Source organism: Anopheles coluzzii, chromosome X (assembly GCF_943734685.1).
Source record: "Anopheles coluzzii chromosome X, AcolN3, whole genome shotgun sequence".
In the NCBI taxonomy this organism is placed as follows: Eukaryota; Metazoa; Arthropoda; class Insecta; order Diptera; family Culicidae; genus Anopheles; species Anopheles coluzzii.
The window spans coordinates 2,298,452-2,311,597 of NC_064669.1; the positions used below are offsets into that span (position 1 = coordinate 2,298,452).

The following is a 13,146-nucleotide window of genomic DNA, read 5'->3' on the forward strand; positions in this document are numbered from 1 at the left end:
CATCATCATCGCTCTGCATGCACGCTTTTCCGTACTATTGTTTCTCGTTCGCCCATGTTCGGCATTTTCGCGTACGTAGGCCGCGGCGTTGTTTCGCGCTTCATCCTTCAGCCTGTTCTCTGTGCCCGCTCACTGGCCCACCATTCGGCACTGTTGCAATTGCTCGTGTTATGTGTGTGTGTGTGTGTGTGTGTTAAAGATGTAGGCCCCTTCTCTCTGTGCATCGTATCGTTTTTATTTCGATAAGTATGTTGCGCGTTCGTTTTGTTGTTGTTGTTTTTTGAGGTCACAACTTTCCTCACCCTGCCGCTTTCGTTTGAGTTTTCCACGTTCACGACACCAGCATTGATAGGAAGAATGCGCGCATATGTCGAGCACAGCTCAACAGAAAGAGACAGGCAGACGTGGGCAGCGAGAGAGAAAAAAAAAACGAGCTAATGAGCAAAATGTCTAAAACAACCCCCCCAAAAAAAAAATTATCTTACACGGTGATGATGCCGCAGCGTAGGAAATTTGGGCTCGCTTCTCTCACCATGCATGAGTGTGCGAACCGGTTGTGTAGGAATTTTGTGAAATTACGATAATTTGGCACTCGGCACGGGTTCTATTGAATGTGAGCAGCCGTCTTGGTGCGGCTCCCACTCCAACGGGTGTCTGCGAAGGGGTGAAGTGCTGACCTCGCCTAAGCTACAATGCAACATATGCGCACTGTGGCTAAGATTGTGACACATTTATTACTTCATTATAGTCTTACTGGCATTTTGAGAAGAATCGATACGACTCTGCGAATCATTATGTGAGGTAAGACAACATACCGCGCTACAGGTCCGGATGGGAATTGAACTTGTGCGACCTATTGCAAATCCATCGTAAAGACCACCAGGTCTTCTTTTTTGGTTTTTTCAGTAACATTTCTTTCGAATGGATCGAATATTCGATGTGTTTATTTGTTTGGTTTTTACGTTCTTTTTGAATTTTTGTGACTGATATTTTTCAGTTACGTTTTATACAATTTTATTGTTTTCTACGCTACTAGACACAACATTTTTGTAATTTAAATATCTTTGGAACTTTATAAACCCTTCATAAATATAGTTTAAATAAACTTAAATCCAACTTAACAGGGCTCGACGTACAAAAAAAAAACAGTGGCAGATCTTTTCGTCCGGGAAGAAGTTCCTTCTTCACATGAAGGAAAAGCGTTACGGCGGGGAAAAGATCGCAAGATAAAAAAAAAAAACGATTAATGTGCTCATAGATCAGTCCATTACCGGCATTTCTGGTAAAAGAAACCGTTTCTCTCAGCTGTTTTATCCATTACAACGCCGTTATCTTCGACCGCGCGGGAAGTCTTCATTCGATGTATGTTAAACCGCTGTTGAGTCAGCCTTTCCTAAACCCACTCACCCTTTTTCATGCATCGCCCCTTGTGGGTCTTCTCTCTATCTTTTTGGCGTGCGATCAAGAATGTGCCCACTAAGCAGGAGATCCATCTATGGTTTTTTTTTTTGTTTTTGGTGGAGAGCAAAGAGAAAAGTCGATAAAGCAATGAGCGGGGGGTGCATTAGATGCAATGAAGACAATTAAATTGTGCAATATCAGTCGGCACATAGATACACAAAACCCAGAACGAGTAAATGAGAGAGAGAAAGAGAGAGAGAGAATTGAGAGAGAAAGAGAGAGATAAAAAGAGCGGGCGGAAGTAATTGTAACGTTCATTCGAGTCGTTTGATTTCATTACTAGCGACGAGCATCTTGGTTTGTGTGGCGGCGCCTGCCGTGATGCGGGTATGGGGTGTGGACATGGGTGCGACACGGGCACTTATTTATTTTGTTTAGCATTATTTATGGCCGCTCCAAAGAGTGGGAGAGAGAGAGAGAGAGAGAGAGAGAGACGAGACAATACCGGCGGTTGGTGCATTACAACGTTGGCTACGCTTTCGTCCGTACAGTTTCGGTTCGCTCTCACCCGGTCCCGCGTGCGCCACGGACTTCCGCTGCATCCGGATTGCACCAGTGGGGGAGGGTAAGTGCATTCCCCCCCCCCCCCCCCCACGGCGGAGACCCGTGTGCAGAGAATGGATTTATGCACGCTTTTCCCGCTGCTGCGCCGCTCGGAGAAGGAAATTCGTTTACGAGCCCCCCGATTATGACGTTACGGACACGGCAATAAGGCTTAGTGTCGTGCTGTCCGTGTTTGTGTGTTTATGCAATTGCGTGTGCTACAGTGATGAGCGCTATTTCTTACGCGGGTGTGCGTCGAAAACCTGGAAGCCAAAAGCGCGGGTGTTTTCATGCAGATTTGTTTTCCTTTTTGTCTTCTAGACGACATTTTTTATCGATACAAAAAATAGGATCATGCTTTTAGCTGATGCGCACATTGAACACACTGCACCAAACTATCACCAAGCTATCTGTGGCTGTGTTCACACGGAGAGCCAGCTTTCCATCCCATCGATCATCGTCGCCAGTGTAAGTGCATATTAAAGAGCGCGGCCCTCGCGCAGCCAAACTGGCCCGCGAATGTGCACGCTTTAAATTATGGCCACGATGATGGACACTGCACCACCACCACCACCACCAACCAATGTGCCCAATGCCATTTTGTGCCCGTGGGCCGTGTGGCGGCGTGCTGTTTATTCTAGGATCACACACTTCCTTGCTGGATAATTTATTTGCTTTGCGCGCCGCGGCCTGGGAGAGCTATGTTTTATGCTTGCGGTTTCTCATGTTTCTTGCGCTACACTTTGCTTACTTTTCGCCCTGTGTCTTTCTCCCCTTAATTCAAGCTATCAATTTGCCGATTTCACTTTGACGCTTGTGGGCATTATTTTCGACTATTTTGTGTGTGTGTGTGTGTGTGTGTGTGTGTGTGTGTGTGTGTGTGTGTGTGTGTTCGTTTTCGCTTTTTTTGTTGTTGTTAATTTCTTCGGCGGCGCTTTCGTTTGGCGGTTACTGTTGTTGTTGTTGTTGTTGTTATTGTTATGCTCCTAAGCCACTCGACCCGAGACTTTCATTTTAAATCGACATTGACGTTCCCATACCTCCCCCTCTCACACCCCTGGCACACCATCCTTCGGGCACAGGAAATTGACACCAGGCACCCCACATTTGCATGCTCTCTGGGAGGGAGGGGATGATTTTGGCCGAGCTCGAAATTTCGACGGCGACGTTCGTTCACAGCCACCACCATCTCGACCTTGCCCCCACCCCGCTCTTCCCCCCCCCCCCCCCCTTCCCCGAACAACATTCTCATTAACGCGCAGGAAAAATTAACACGCCGCCGCGGTTTGGCAATTTTTTTTTTTTTTTTTTTTTTTTGCAAACGAACCTCGATGCGCAGAGGTTTTGGATACAAAACGGGGAGGCTTAGTGGAAAACCACTATCAAAAGGAAAATCAAGCGAAAATGCCTGCAGAGTTACACGTGGTCGCCCGCTAACAATTCGCACTTATCGGTGGCTTTCCATCAAGGTGCAGGCCGGCGGTGGCGGTGGCGGTGGCGGCTCTTTCTCTTCTCGGTTTGTTCAACAGTGCCGGAGTTTTTTTTTCCCGGGCTCTTAAGCTTAAGCGCGGTATGTTGTTGCGCAGGAAAAGAAAGAAAGAAAAACACAAACACACACACACACACAGACACTCACACAGAGGAATCGAACAACAAACCAACCAGTCGAACGAGGTCAGTGCCATCGCGCGAGAGTGTGCGGTTTTTCGGTTGCTCGGTTTCACTCGGGTTTTCCCGCCCCGTTACATACACGCGCGCGCTGCTACACCGCCCAGTACACCACCGCACAAGCGGCAGTAGAGCGTCCATCGAACAGCGAGAGTTTGCAGCAGTTGTAGTGTTCATACAAAGTATGCAAAGCCCGCCGAAAACAGAAACAACCTCCCCATCCACCCCCCCCCCCCCCCCCCCCTACACCGGCCAGTTGCATTTACACTTGCGCGCGCTGTCAATGGAAAGCTTGCAAATGACAAAAGTGTGGCTAATATGCAGTTGGGCCGTTTTTACATGCATCCGTAATAAAACCTTTTCTTTTTGTTACATTTTCGTGTATTAGTTTGTCTGTATCTACTGCCATAAAACACACACACACACACACACACTAAATAAAGGTGAAAGCATTGCTGTTTAGTGAGGAACAGCAAGCTCTCAATCTAATGTTGCAAAACAAACCCCTTGTCTCTGGACCGTTCTTTTCCCCCGAGCGACTTCAGTGCATGCTGTGCCGCCTGCGCAGGCGACGAACCACCGCCATTGCATCATGTTGCATGTTGTTGTCGTTTTTTTGTTTTAAACGCTTCGTTTTTTTTGCCATTCTTCTCGCTGACCCTGGGTGGTGGTGCCGCTGAGTTTTGCTGAAGTGTAAAGTTTCTGCTAGGGATGTGGTGGGAGAACGCGGGCAACCTGCACGTGGTAACCCTTTGTGGCTCTCAGTTGTTTGGCTCTCTTTGCATCCTTGAACGCACCGCAGGGAAGGCAGAGAACAAATGAGCACAAAAATAAAGCCTAAATGGGAATTAAAAACAAAAAAAAAGTCGTCCCCCTCGCACAGAACGATCGAACCGTTTCGCAACATTCAAGGACGACATTGAAGGTGGTTGAAGAGTGGTTTATGTTGGGGCCTTTTTTTTTTTGAACTGAATTAAAGTGGAAGCTATTTGCCCGCCATGGGTTCAAGCCCCAAATGGACCGTGCCGCCATACGTAGGACTGACTATCCTGCTATGGGGGGATCAATAAGTCACTGAAAGCCAAGCCCACCAGTAGTGGGACAGGCAGGCCTTGACCGACAACGGTTGTTGAGCCAAAGAAGAAGAAGAAGATTTGCAGAGAAAAGCTCAATTTTCTTCTTGGAGCATTCAGAAATGGATAAAACCTGAACAAGCTCAACAGTAACTAGGTTATGTGTAACTAGTTTAAGTGCTAAGTCTAATATTTATTATTATTTCCACAATTTTTTAAATGTCTAACGACCGATTTTAAAGATATCAAGTAATTATTGATTACTTGTGTAATTAAGTATATCAATTTCGTTATTTTCTGGACCTAACAATTGCTTCAAAATGTCGTGTTTCTGACTAATAAAAACAATGATAAAAAAAAACATAAAAATGCTTGCTGTGATTTATTTTAAATCACTAATGACACTACCTATGACTCAACTGTCGAACGAAGGTTCTTACCAATGCTCTTCTTCTCACATGTTTCTCTTCGCCAAGCATTGAAGCATCAGCAACGAGCCAAAAATATAAAACAAAAATGGAAAAAAACGGGTCAATGTCGTACCCGCAAAAAAAAACGGCACCGAAAGGAACAAAAAAGCGAACGTCACCAAGCAAAAATTAAACCCCAAAAAAGCTTCCTCCGCACGACGGCCGTGTGTGTGCTGTACTCTCGGTTTGACGCCCGCACGGGGATCGCATGTGTGGGATTGGCTAATTGGAGAGCTAAACTCCATTTTTAGAAAGATATTTCCTACCTACCTACCCCCCACAGCCCGGCCATTGTAACATTTTGGCAAAATGCGAAACGGGCAGGGTCCCAGGTCCCAGGTTTTTTTTTTTTAAATTCAAAAGATTGGCAGCTCCCCTCGCCAAAGAAAAAATCAAATAATATAAGAACGCCCCCGTGCGTGCGGCGGCGGGGGCGCCCATGAAGCGCACACTCTGTTTGGGCATTTGCGTTCACGTTGGTGAGTGAACGCATTGCTTAATATCGTAAATTATTGGGATAGGTTTTTTTGTTTGTTTGAAATGTTCTGCCTTCTTGTTGCTGTTCATTTGATTGGACCGTACTACAACGCCTTCGCCCAGGTTTGCTTCGTGTCCTCCTTATTTACAGTGGGAGAAGGGTGTCTGATTAGCCGGAAGGCAATTTTGCCGGTTGCCATTTTGTGTTGTTTTTGTTGTGTGTGTTCGCTAAAATAACGACTTTTCGATTGCTGTCGGGTGGTTAGGTTTGCTCCAAACTTAGATTGATTGTACCCAATCAAGGACATGGCTTCAACCAAAGGTGCAGAAACTTGTATGCGTGCGTGTGTGTGTTTGTTTGCACAACACCATCATCTTTTGTAGCCATATAGGGAAATGGCAGAGCGCGGCGCCCATCCTTGGATATGGTTATGGTGAGGAGGATGTACGCCCATCGTAAAAGCTCCGCACCAGAGTGGTTGCACTGTGAAGAGCTCTGGTGGTATAAATGAGGTCATGTTGTGTGTGTGTGTGTTTTTTTAGGAAAGAGTTATAGTAAAGTAAAGACAGGATTGTATGTAGTAACCTTAATGTAGAAGTTGCGGAACATCCCGAACGTTAAGAAATGAGGTGCTAAAGATTAAATGGTGTCTTGCAGGTCTTTCAATGATATCTCACTCAAACAAACTGTTAGATGTACACGTTGCACGGTACTGTGGTACTGCGAGGGAAGAGCACGGTGGGTACCGTGACCAAAACAAGAGACCTCAAGCGAACTCCAAAAAGCTCCGCCAAGCGAGGACGATGCGAATGACCGAATCCCGTGGGTCGGCCGACCGTTGGCCCTGCTCTTTGGGGGGAGAATTTCTGGGAACCCCCTGGGCGCGTCGACCGTTGGCCTTGCGGCGTTGCTTGCGCGGAGGCACACCACCGTGGATCCAGGAAATTATTGGAGTTCAACCTTCGCGCGCTCATTTATCATGGCGCGGCGGCTGCCTAGAACGGAACCTGCCCTTTTATGGAGTACAGGCGGTCCCCGAGATACACGGTTAATGGGGACTGAAAACGGCCGCAAAATACCGCGTATCTCGAATTTCCGCGTAAGTCGAATCTCGTGATTTCCGTCTAAAATATCACAAATTTTCGTGTAATTTTGCAAGTAGGGGGCGGTTTTAGTCACTTTATGAATTATTTGATATGATTCTGACTGAATATAACAGTTTTAAACCTTTTGAAAAAGATTTTAACATTGGATCGAAACGGAAATTTTTTGGCAATTTACAATTGATGTGTCAAATCAGTACAATTTGCTCAAAAAACTGTCAAATTTAGAAAACCGTGTATCTCCGAATCCGCTTATAAGAGGTACCGTGTATCTCGGGGACCGCCTGTATATAGAGGCCCCGGCAGACACCTCGGAAAAGGGTCTGGGGAGGGAGGTGTTCCGACATCTTCCGACGCTACACAAGAAGAGACTACGGGACCCGGATACTGACAACTCCGGTGAAGTGCAATTGCATGGCAATTGCGTAGGTGCACACTGGTGGATAGAAGTGTTTCGAACTTCTGAGTAGTGCTCTGCTTGTTTAGCAACGCTTCACTTTAACGGGAATAGGGTCCCTTATGCAGCAGGGTTACTGCGACGTTTTAGGCACTGTTGCATCTTCACCTGTTGAATGTCGGCAGTACCTGACAGTTGCCTAACTCAAGTAAGCAGATCAGGTTGATTTAGATTTGGAGTTCAATTCTGATCTTCCATGCACCGCACCACACGTTCGGGCCCTAAATCAACCGCTTGGAGAGAAGAACACCCCTGCCCGTATTCAATAAAACATGTTCTTGGGCTAGCCCGTTTGGCTCTGGGGAGCGGTTTAGTTCCTTTCCCACACAGTCGGCCGATGATTCATTCTACCCGGTGGGACCTCTTCCGCCCACCGTTGCGATTTGTCTAGGTTGTTGTTTGGTGGTAGTTGTTGCTCGCTCGTAACTGGAGCGCTGTAACTTTCTTAGCGAGCCACAATTCAATTACTTTCTTTACCGGCGAGAAAGGAATCAAACTTAAACAAAAACAAAAAAAAGAAAACATTGCAAAAAAGGTTTTCTTTTTACTTTTATCGCTCGATTGTAAAAACATCTATGATTGCCCTCTCAGCGTCTCCGCGTCTGCTGCTCGGTGGTGAACTAATCGCGGAAAAAAACAAAAGGCTCTAAAGTGAGTCTTGAGCGAGGCGAGCGAGGGAAGGGGCAACAATCGCAATCGGTTGGAGGCAATATCTTGGGCAATGGCCACCATCAAGTCGCTCGAAATATTGGATTGAAGACGGCGCCCGCCACAGCGTGCGGCATACTTCTCTCACTCTATCTTTCTCTTGGTGCTGCAGCAACCAAGAAGGGTTCGTTGAACAGTGGTTTTGTTTCCGAAAGAGCAATAGAAAAAGGCGTGCGAGAGAGAGAGAGAGAGAGAGAGTGGGAAGGGGGTGGGTGAAAAGAGCATTCAACTTGATGTGTTGCAGTTTTGTTGTGCAGATCGACAAACCAGTCGATTTTTCCATTTTCGCTAAGGCGTGAACCGATCCCAAGCCGCAAGCTCATCATCTCGCCTTTTCCCTTCCACCCGGTGCTCACTCTCCTGTACGTAGCCTCTCACGGGTGGTTTTGTGATCGTCTAGCGCAATGCTTCTTCTCGGGTGCGTTTCTGGCTTCTTCGGGCTTTTGTTTTCTTCCGCCCCATGGGTGGAGCTTGGGCTCGCACCCCACCCCTCTGCCCCCCCCGGGTGTTTGGTTCGCACCACCAAGCAGCAGCGCTAGTTCGCATTATTTAATCGCATTAAACATAATAATTCCGCATTAGCAAAATTGGTGACCGCGTCGCCGGGAGAGCAGCGCGTGGGAGGGTGTTGGGCACGGCGAGAAATAATTTCAGCATCGGTAAACCCGCCCGGGGTAAGTGAAAGCAACTGCCGGCGGAACGACCCTGCACTTTGCCGTTGGGACCGGGTGTGTGCAGTAAGAAAAGATAGTGAAAAGAAGATGATTTTAGGTCTAAGTTGTTTTGCAAAAAAGAGCTTCAGAAGAAAAGAACAATAAATTATAGATCGGAAAATGGTCGCTTCTAATAATTCTGACCTGCAACAAGAATTAGACAAGCAATAACACAAAAAAAAAATTGTCAGGTGTTTGTGTTCGTGTCAGGATGAAAAATTGATGTCTACTTTAGCGAAAAAAAGAGTTATTTTTTCCTCCTCTTTCGTTTTGTAACAGAATTCAATTAACTCTCTCGCACAGGTTAGTAGCAGCTGCAGTCGGTGAGCGCACCGAATGAGTAAGGGGAGGAGGAGGAGGAGGAGGGGGGGAGCTACCCATTAACTTCGCCCCGGCTATCATTATGGCGCTTTGCTTTCCTGTTTAATTTCTAGCTAAAAAGAGCGCTAAAGAAAGAGTGTGTGTATGTGCAGTAAAACTCCACAGAGAGAGCGGGGGAGAGAGAGAGAGAGAGCGAAAGCGAGAAAGAGAGACAGAAAGGGGGGGAAAAGTTTTGAACCAGAAGGAAGTTATTAGAAGAGACTTGATGATGATGATGGTGATGCGTGCGAGTGAGAGCACCGATTAAATGCGATTAGAAAGTTTGATTGTTGTGCTGCCACTAGCAGCGCAGTCCCCTCCTCCTCCTCCTCCTCCTCCTTCGCCACCTTACGCGCGAAGAAGTGGGTGGGTGGCTCCGGCTAAAAATGCAAGAAGATGATCGTGTAGCCAAAGCAAGAGTGATCATGAGAGTGCCAATGGACTGGAGAGTTTTTCTTCGAATAAAGACAAATCCGTTCTGGGGTTTCTGCCTTGCCAATATTGGCTTTGATAGCTCAATTTTTGAGTGAATTTGCCCTACATGCGACACTCGAAAACAAATCGAATCGTTAAGCGATTGAACTCGGCCAGCCAGATGGTGTAATGGGATGCGTGCAGGACTTTCGTTATGGTCGGAAGTAGTTCAATTCTCACCTATATATGACACACAGAGGGGCATGATTCTTGCTTTTGGATAGCAAAAAAGGGGTTGTGTTTTACTGTATTTGTGTTCTTCTTCTTCAGGGTCAAGGAACAGACCCCTTTATTCCAAAAGTAAAACAAAGAAGAAGAAGTGCGATGAATTTAAAATTGATGCCGCCGCAGAAGCTGTCTTTCACTCGGCATCAACTTTAGACTAAATTAAATAATTCTTTAATCCGTATTCGAACTTCTGTCAACTTATATTAGAATATTAGTGTCACCGTTTGGCAAGCGCGCGCAAGTTCACAAAATAAAAAATAAATAAATATAAAGTAACGCTTGCGTAACGCGCACACCGTAACGCAGCGGCGGAATCGTTCAGGGCCGCCTTTTTTAATAATTGCTCCATCCAAGAATCGTGTCGTAAAACCAACGGGGACAGCGGTCGACAATGGACGAGCCATGATGGTACGAAACGATTGATCTGTTCGCTTCCCCGCCCTACTCCCCTTTGTTTTGTCTATCCACTAGCACAAGGACGTGGGGTGTGTGTGTGTGTGTTGTGGATATTATGCGGGGGGAAAAGGTCCGCAAGGGTCGCTACCGGGCGGAGCAAAAAGTGGAATAGTGTGATTAGTGTCACGACACCGCGCTTATTAGGCGGCAGTAATAGGGCAGTATCGAAACCGCAGCCTACCCGATCGGTGCCTAATCAGACCGTTTTCGCCGGCGGCGCGCACCCCAATGTTGACAAAGGGCCTCCGACGGTATCTGGAGCGGCCGAGCTCGTCGCGATGGATGGAGCAATACGCCAAACCCGGCGGCCAGCGTTGGCGCACTGCCGGGGCAAGTTTTCAACAAAGAGCAGGCCCCCCCCTCCGGTGTGGATGGGTACATCATCCGCCCTTCTTCCCCATGCCTCAATGGTCAAGCACGCCACCGTGTCTAATAGTGTGTGTGTGTGTGTATGTGTGTGCCTTTGCTGGTATTGTAAAATCTGGAAAACCGAACAAATAATTAGCAAGCGCCTCAGCGCTTTCGCGGTGGCTCGCGGTGTTGTTGTGGCGTGTCCATCTTGCAACCGGATGGAAAACTCTCGATAAAACCCCGATTGGATTGGTATTATTGAAGACGTTACGTCGTAAGTGCCGGGTACGGTGGCGTTACAAGGCGTTATTTGCCTTCGTTAAACTATCTTTGCGATAGTGTAACGAAACACACAGATTCGGAGATAAAAGATTCGAGTGAGGATGAAGAGGCAATCTGAAGTCCATACTTCGGGTGACTTCAATTAGTGCAGAAGCGATGTACGAAAAAAAAACACCGGCCTATGTGTAGTTTTCAAAAGCGCAAAATAACACCAACAAAAGTGCCCAAATCATCCAAGCGATCTTTTCCGCGTTGTGGTAAATGTTACGAAACAGTAATGCCACCGCACACTCCAACATATCCGATCGGTCTGGTAAAGGCGCTTTAGTTCACGTATCGTGCCTCACACAGCTTCTCCTCCCTTACGAGTGACGGTGATCGGTCCCCTTCCCTCTTTCTCTCTCTCTCACATACCTACAGGCAAAGGGGTAAAAGATTTCCCGACGGGCCCGTCAATCGGTTGTCGATAAACAATTTTCCGATTTTTTTCCACCTCAGACGTCACTCTTCGATCTCTGCTGCGCCTACCTTTCCACAGAAAAAATGTACTATTTCATCGCCTTTCCCAAACGAGTCGGCACGACTCGAGACGGTCGGACAATGCAGACCAAAAGGTGCCAGGATTAGTGCACACATCCAAAAAAAAAAAAAAAAAAAAACCGATTGCGCCCTGCTGCTGGCCCTTTTTGGCTTGCCCTCGTCTCCCGGGGGTTTTCGTCTGTGTCCAATAATTTAATGAGATCGGCCCGGCGCTCGCGCTCGCCCGATGAAAATATTAGACAGGCGGGCGAGTTGAGACGCGGATGAGAAGAAGTGCCAACGAAATGAAACAACAGCACACCCGACCAACACATACACTGGTAACGTTCATCGCTTCATTGGATTACAGAGGAAGTTGTGGCCCGGTGTGTGTGTGTGTATGTTTGTGTGTATGTGCCGACTACTTGTGCGCCTCGTGCAGTTACACAGGGCACGGCGTTTGTAGGGCAGACCGTGAAAAAAAGCAAAAATGCGTGACCGCAACAAGCGAAAGTCACCGTCACCGATCGGATGTGACAAACGCGATTTGTGCAACCATTTCAGCCAGTGCGCACGCTCGCCCGTTCCCTCCACACTTTCCCACACGCTATCGCGTTTGTGGTTATGCTCTCGTTTGATCGGAATCGGTTTTTGTCGCTTGTGCGGCTGCTGTTCAGTTTGTGCAAGTGTTTTTTTTTTTTCTTTCCATGCTCTGGTATTGTTATTGCATGCGTCTTTGACGGACGTGTTAGAGGGCGCGTGATCGAGATGTGTGTGTGTGTAATGGGCATTGCCCCGATTGCCAACTTCCCCGTTGGGGCTGGGTGTGGTGGGCTCCGAACCGCAAAAAAAGTGTATGCCGAATTTGCGCGCCCGCGGGACAGTTTGATGGGCAGCGAGGATGCTGGGAAATGAAACGTAAGATTGACGGAGATGTGAATGAGGTTTACAAAAAAAAAAACTCCAGTAAAATAGCACCAACGAAAGTGAAGCCGAAGCTTCCAGACGAAAGGCGAAAATAGCGAACAATATTTTTCCTCCATCAACAACCATTCGATTGCGAACATTTTCTTATTATCTCCATCTCCAGTCCATAGACTCGCAGCCTCGCTATGGGGAAGCTGCCATGCAGCCGTTGCTAGTAATCGTTATATCATTTGGGCCCTGCTCGAAACGGCACAAATGCTAATCGTGATTCATTTGCTCGATCGAAAGCCATTCCGCCATCGGTGCAGCGAAGAGAGTTCCATCTGCTGTGCCGTGTTATGATCGCATCGTGACGGCTTAATTGCACAACCGATTCTATTATGCATCAATCATTGGAAAAAAAAAACACACACACACAGCCGTACAGCGACTTGTGTGCTTCTACCATCTGTATCAATATCGCTTACCCTAATCATTTTCCATTGCTCTTTTTTCCCGCTTCTGTTCCACAGAGTGACCTGTGCTCACTTGTTCCGCGACCTGGTATGGAGTATGTGCCATTGAGGACTCCAGCTGCCGAGACGTACCACTATCATCACGTCACCGATCAAACAAAGTCACTACAGGTAAGGACGACTCACGTGTGTGTACCCACAAGAAAATAGGAATTGTGAGCATTCTGTAGCGTAGGCTTCAGAAGATATTCAGGCATTCGTTGAAGGTTGAGATCTTCGTGGAAATAGAAGTGTGCTAGTTACATTACGACTTCAGCTTCTTTCTTGCGTAGGAGTAGATGCCTGCACAAGAAGAACTACATTCAAGATGTCACCTGGATATAGGAACTGCTAGTTTGCAATCCAATAATACTCCAATGA

At 47.1% G+C, this 13,146-nt stretch overlaps 1 protein-coding gene across 7 annotated transcripts in view; it reads left to right on the forward strand.

Moving 5' to 3' along the window:
- The window catches only part of LOC120951234 (serine-rich adhesin for platelets), an 85,767-nt gene that overhangs the window by 52,823 nt on the left and 19,798 nt on the right, over nt 1-13,146 (forward strand). For all 7 annotated transcript variants that reach the window (XM_049608726.1, XM_040369860.2, XM_040369938.2 and 4 more), the window contains one exon: nt 12,784-12,897. In XM_049608726.1, the coding sequence (XP_049464683.1) occupies nt 12,784-12,897 (114 nt within the window). The remainder of the gene's footprint in view (nt 1-12,783; nt 12,898-13,146) is intronic.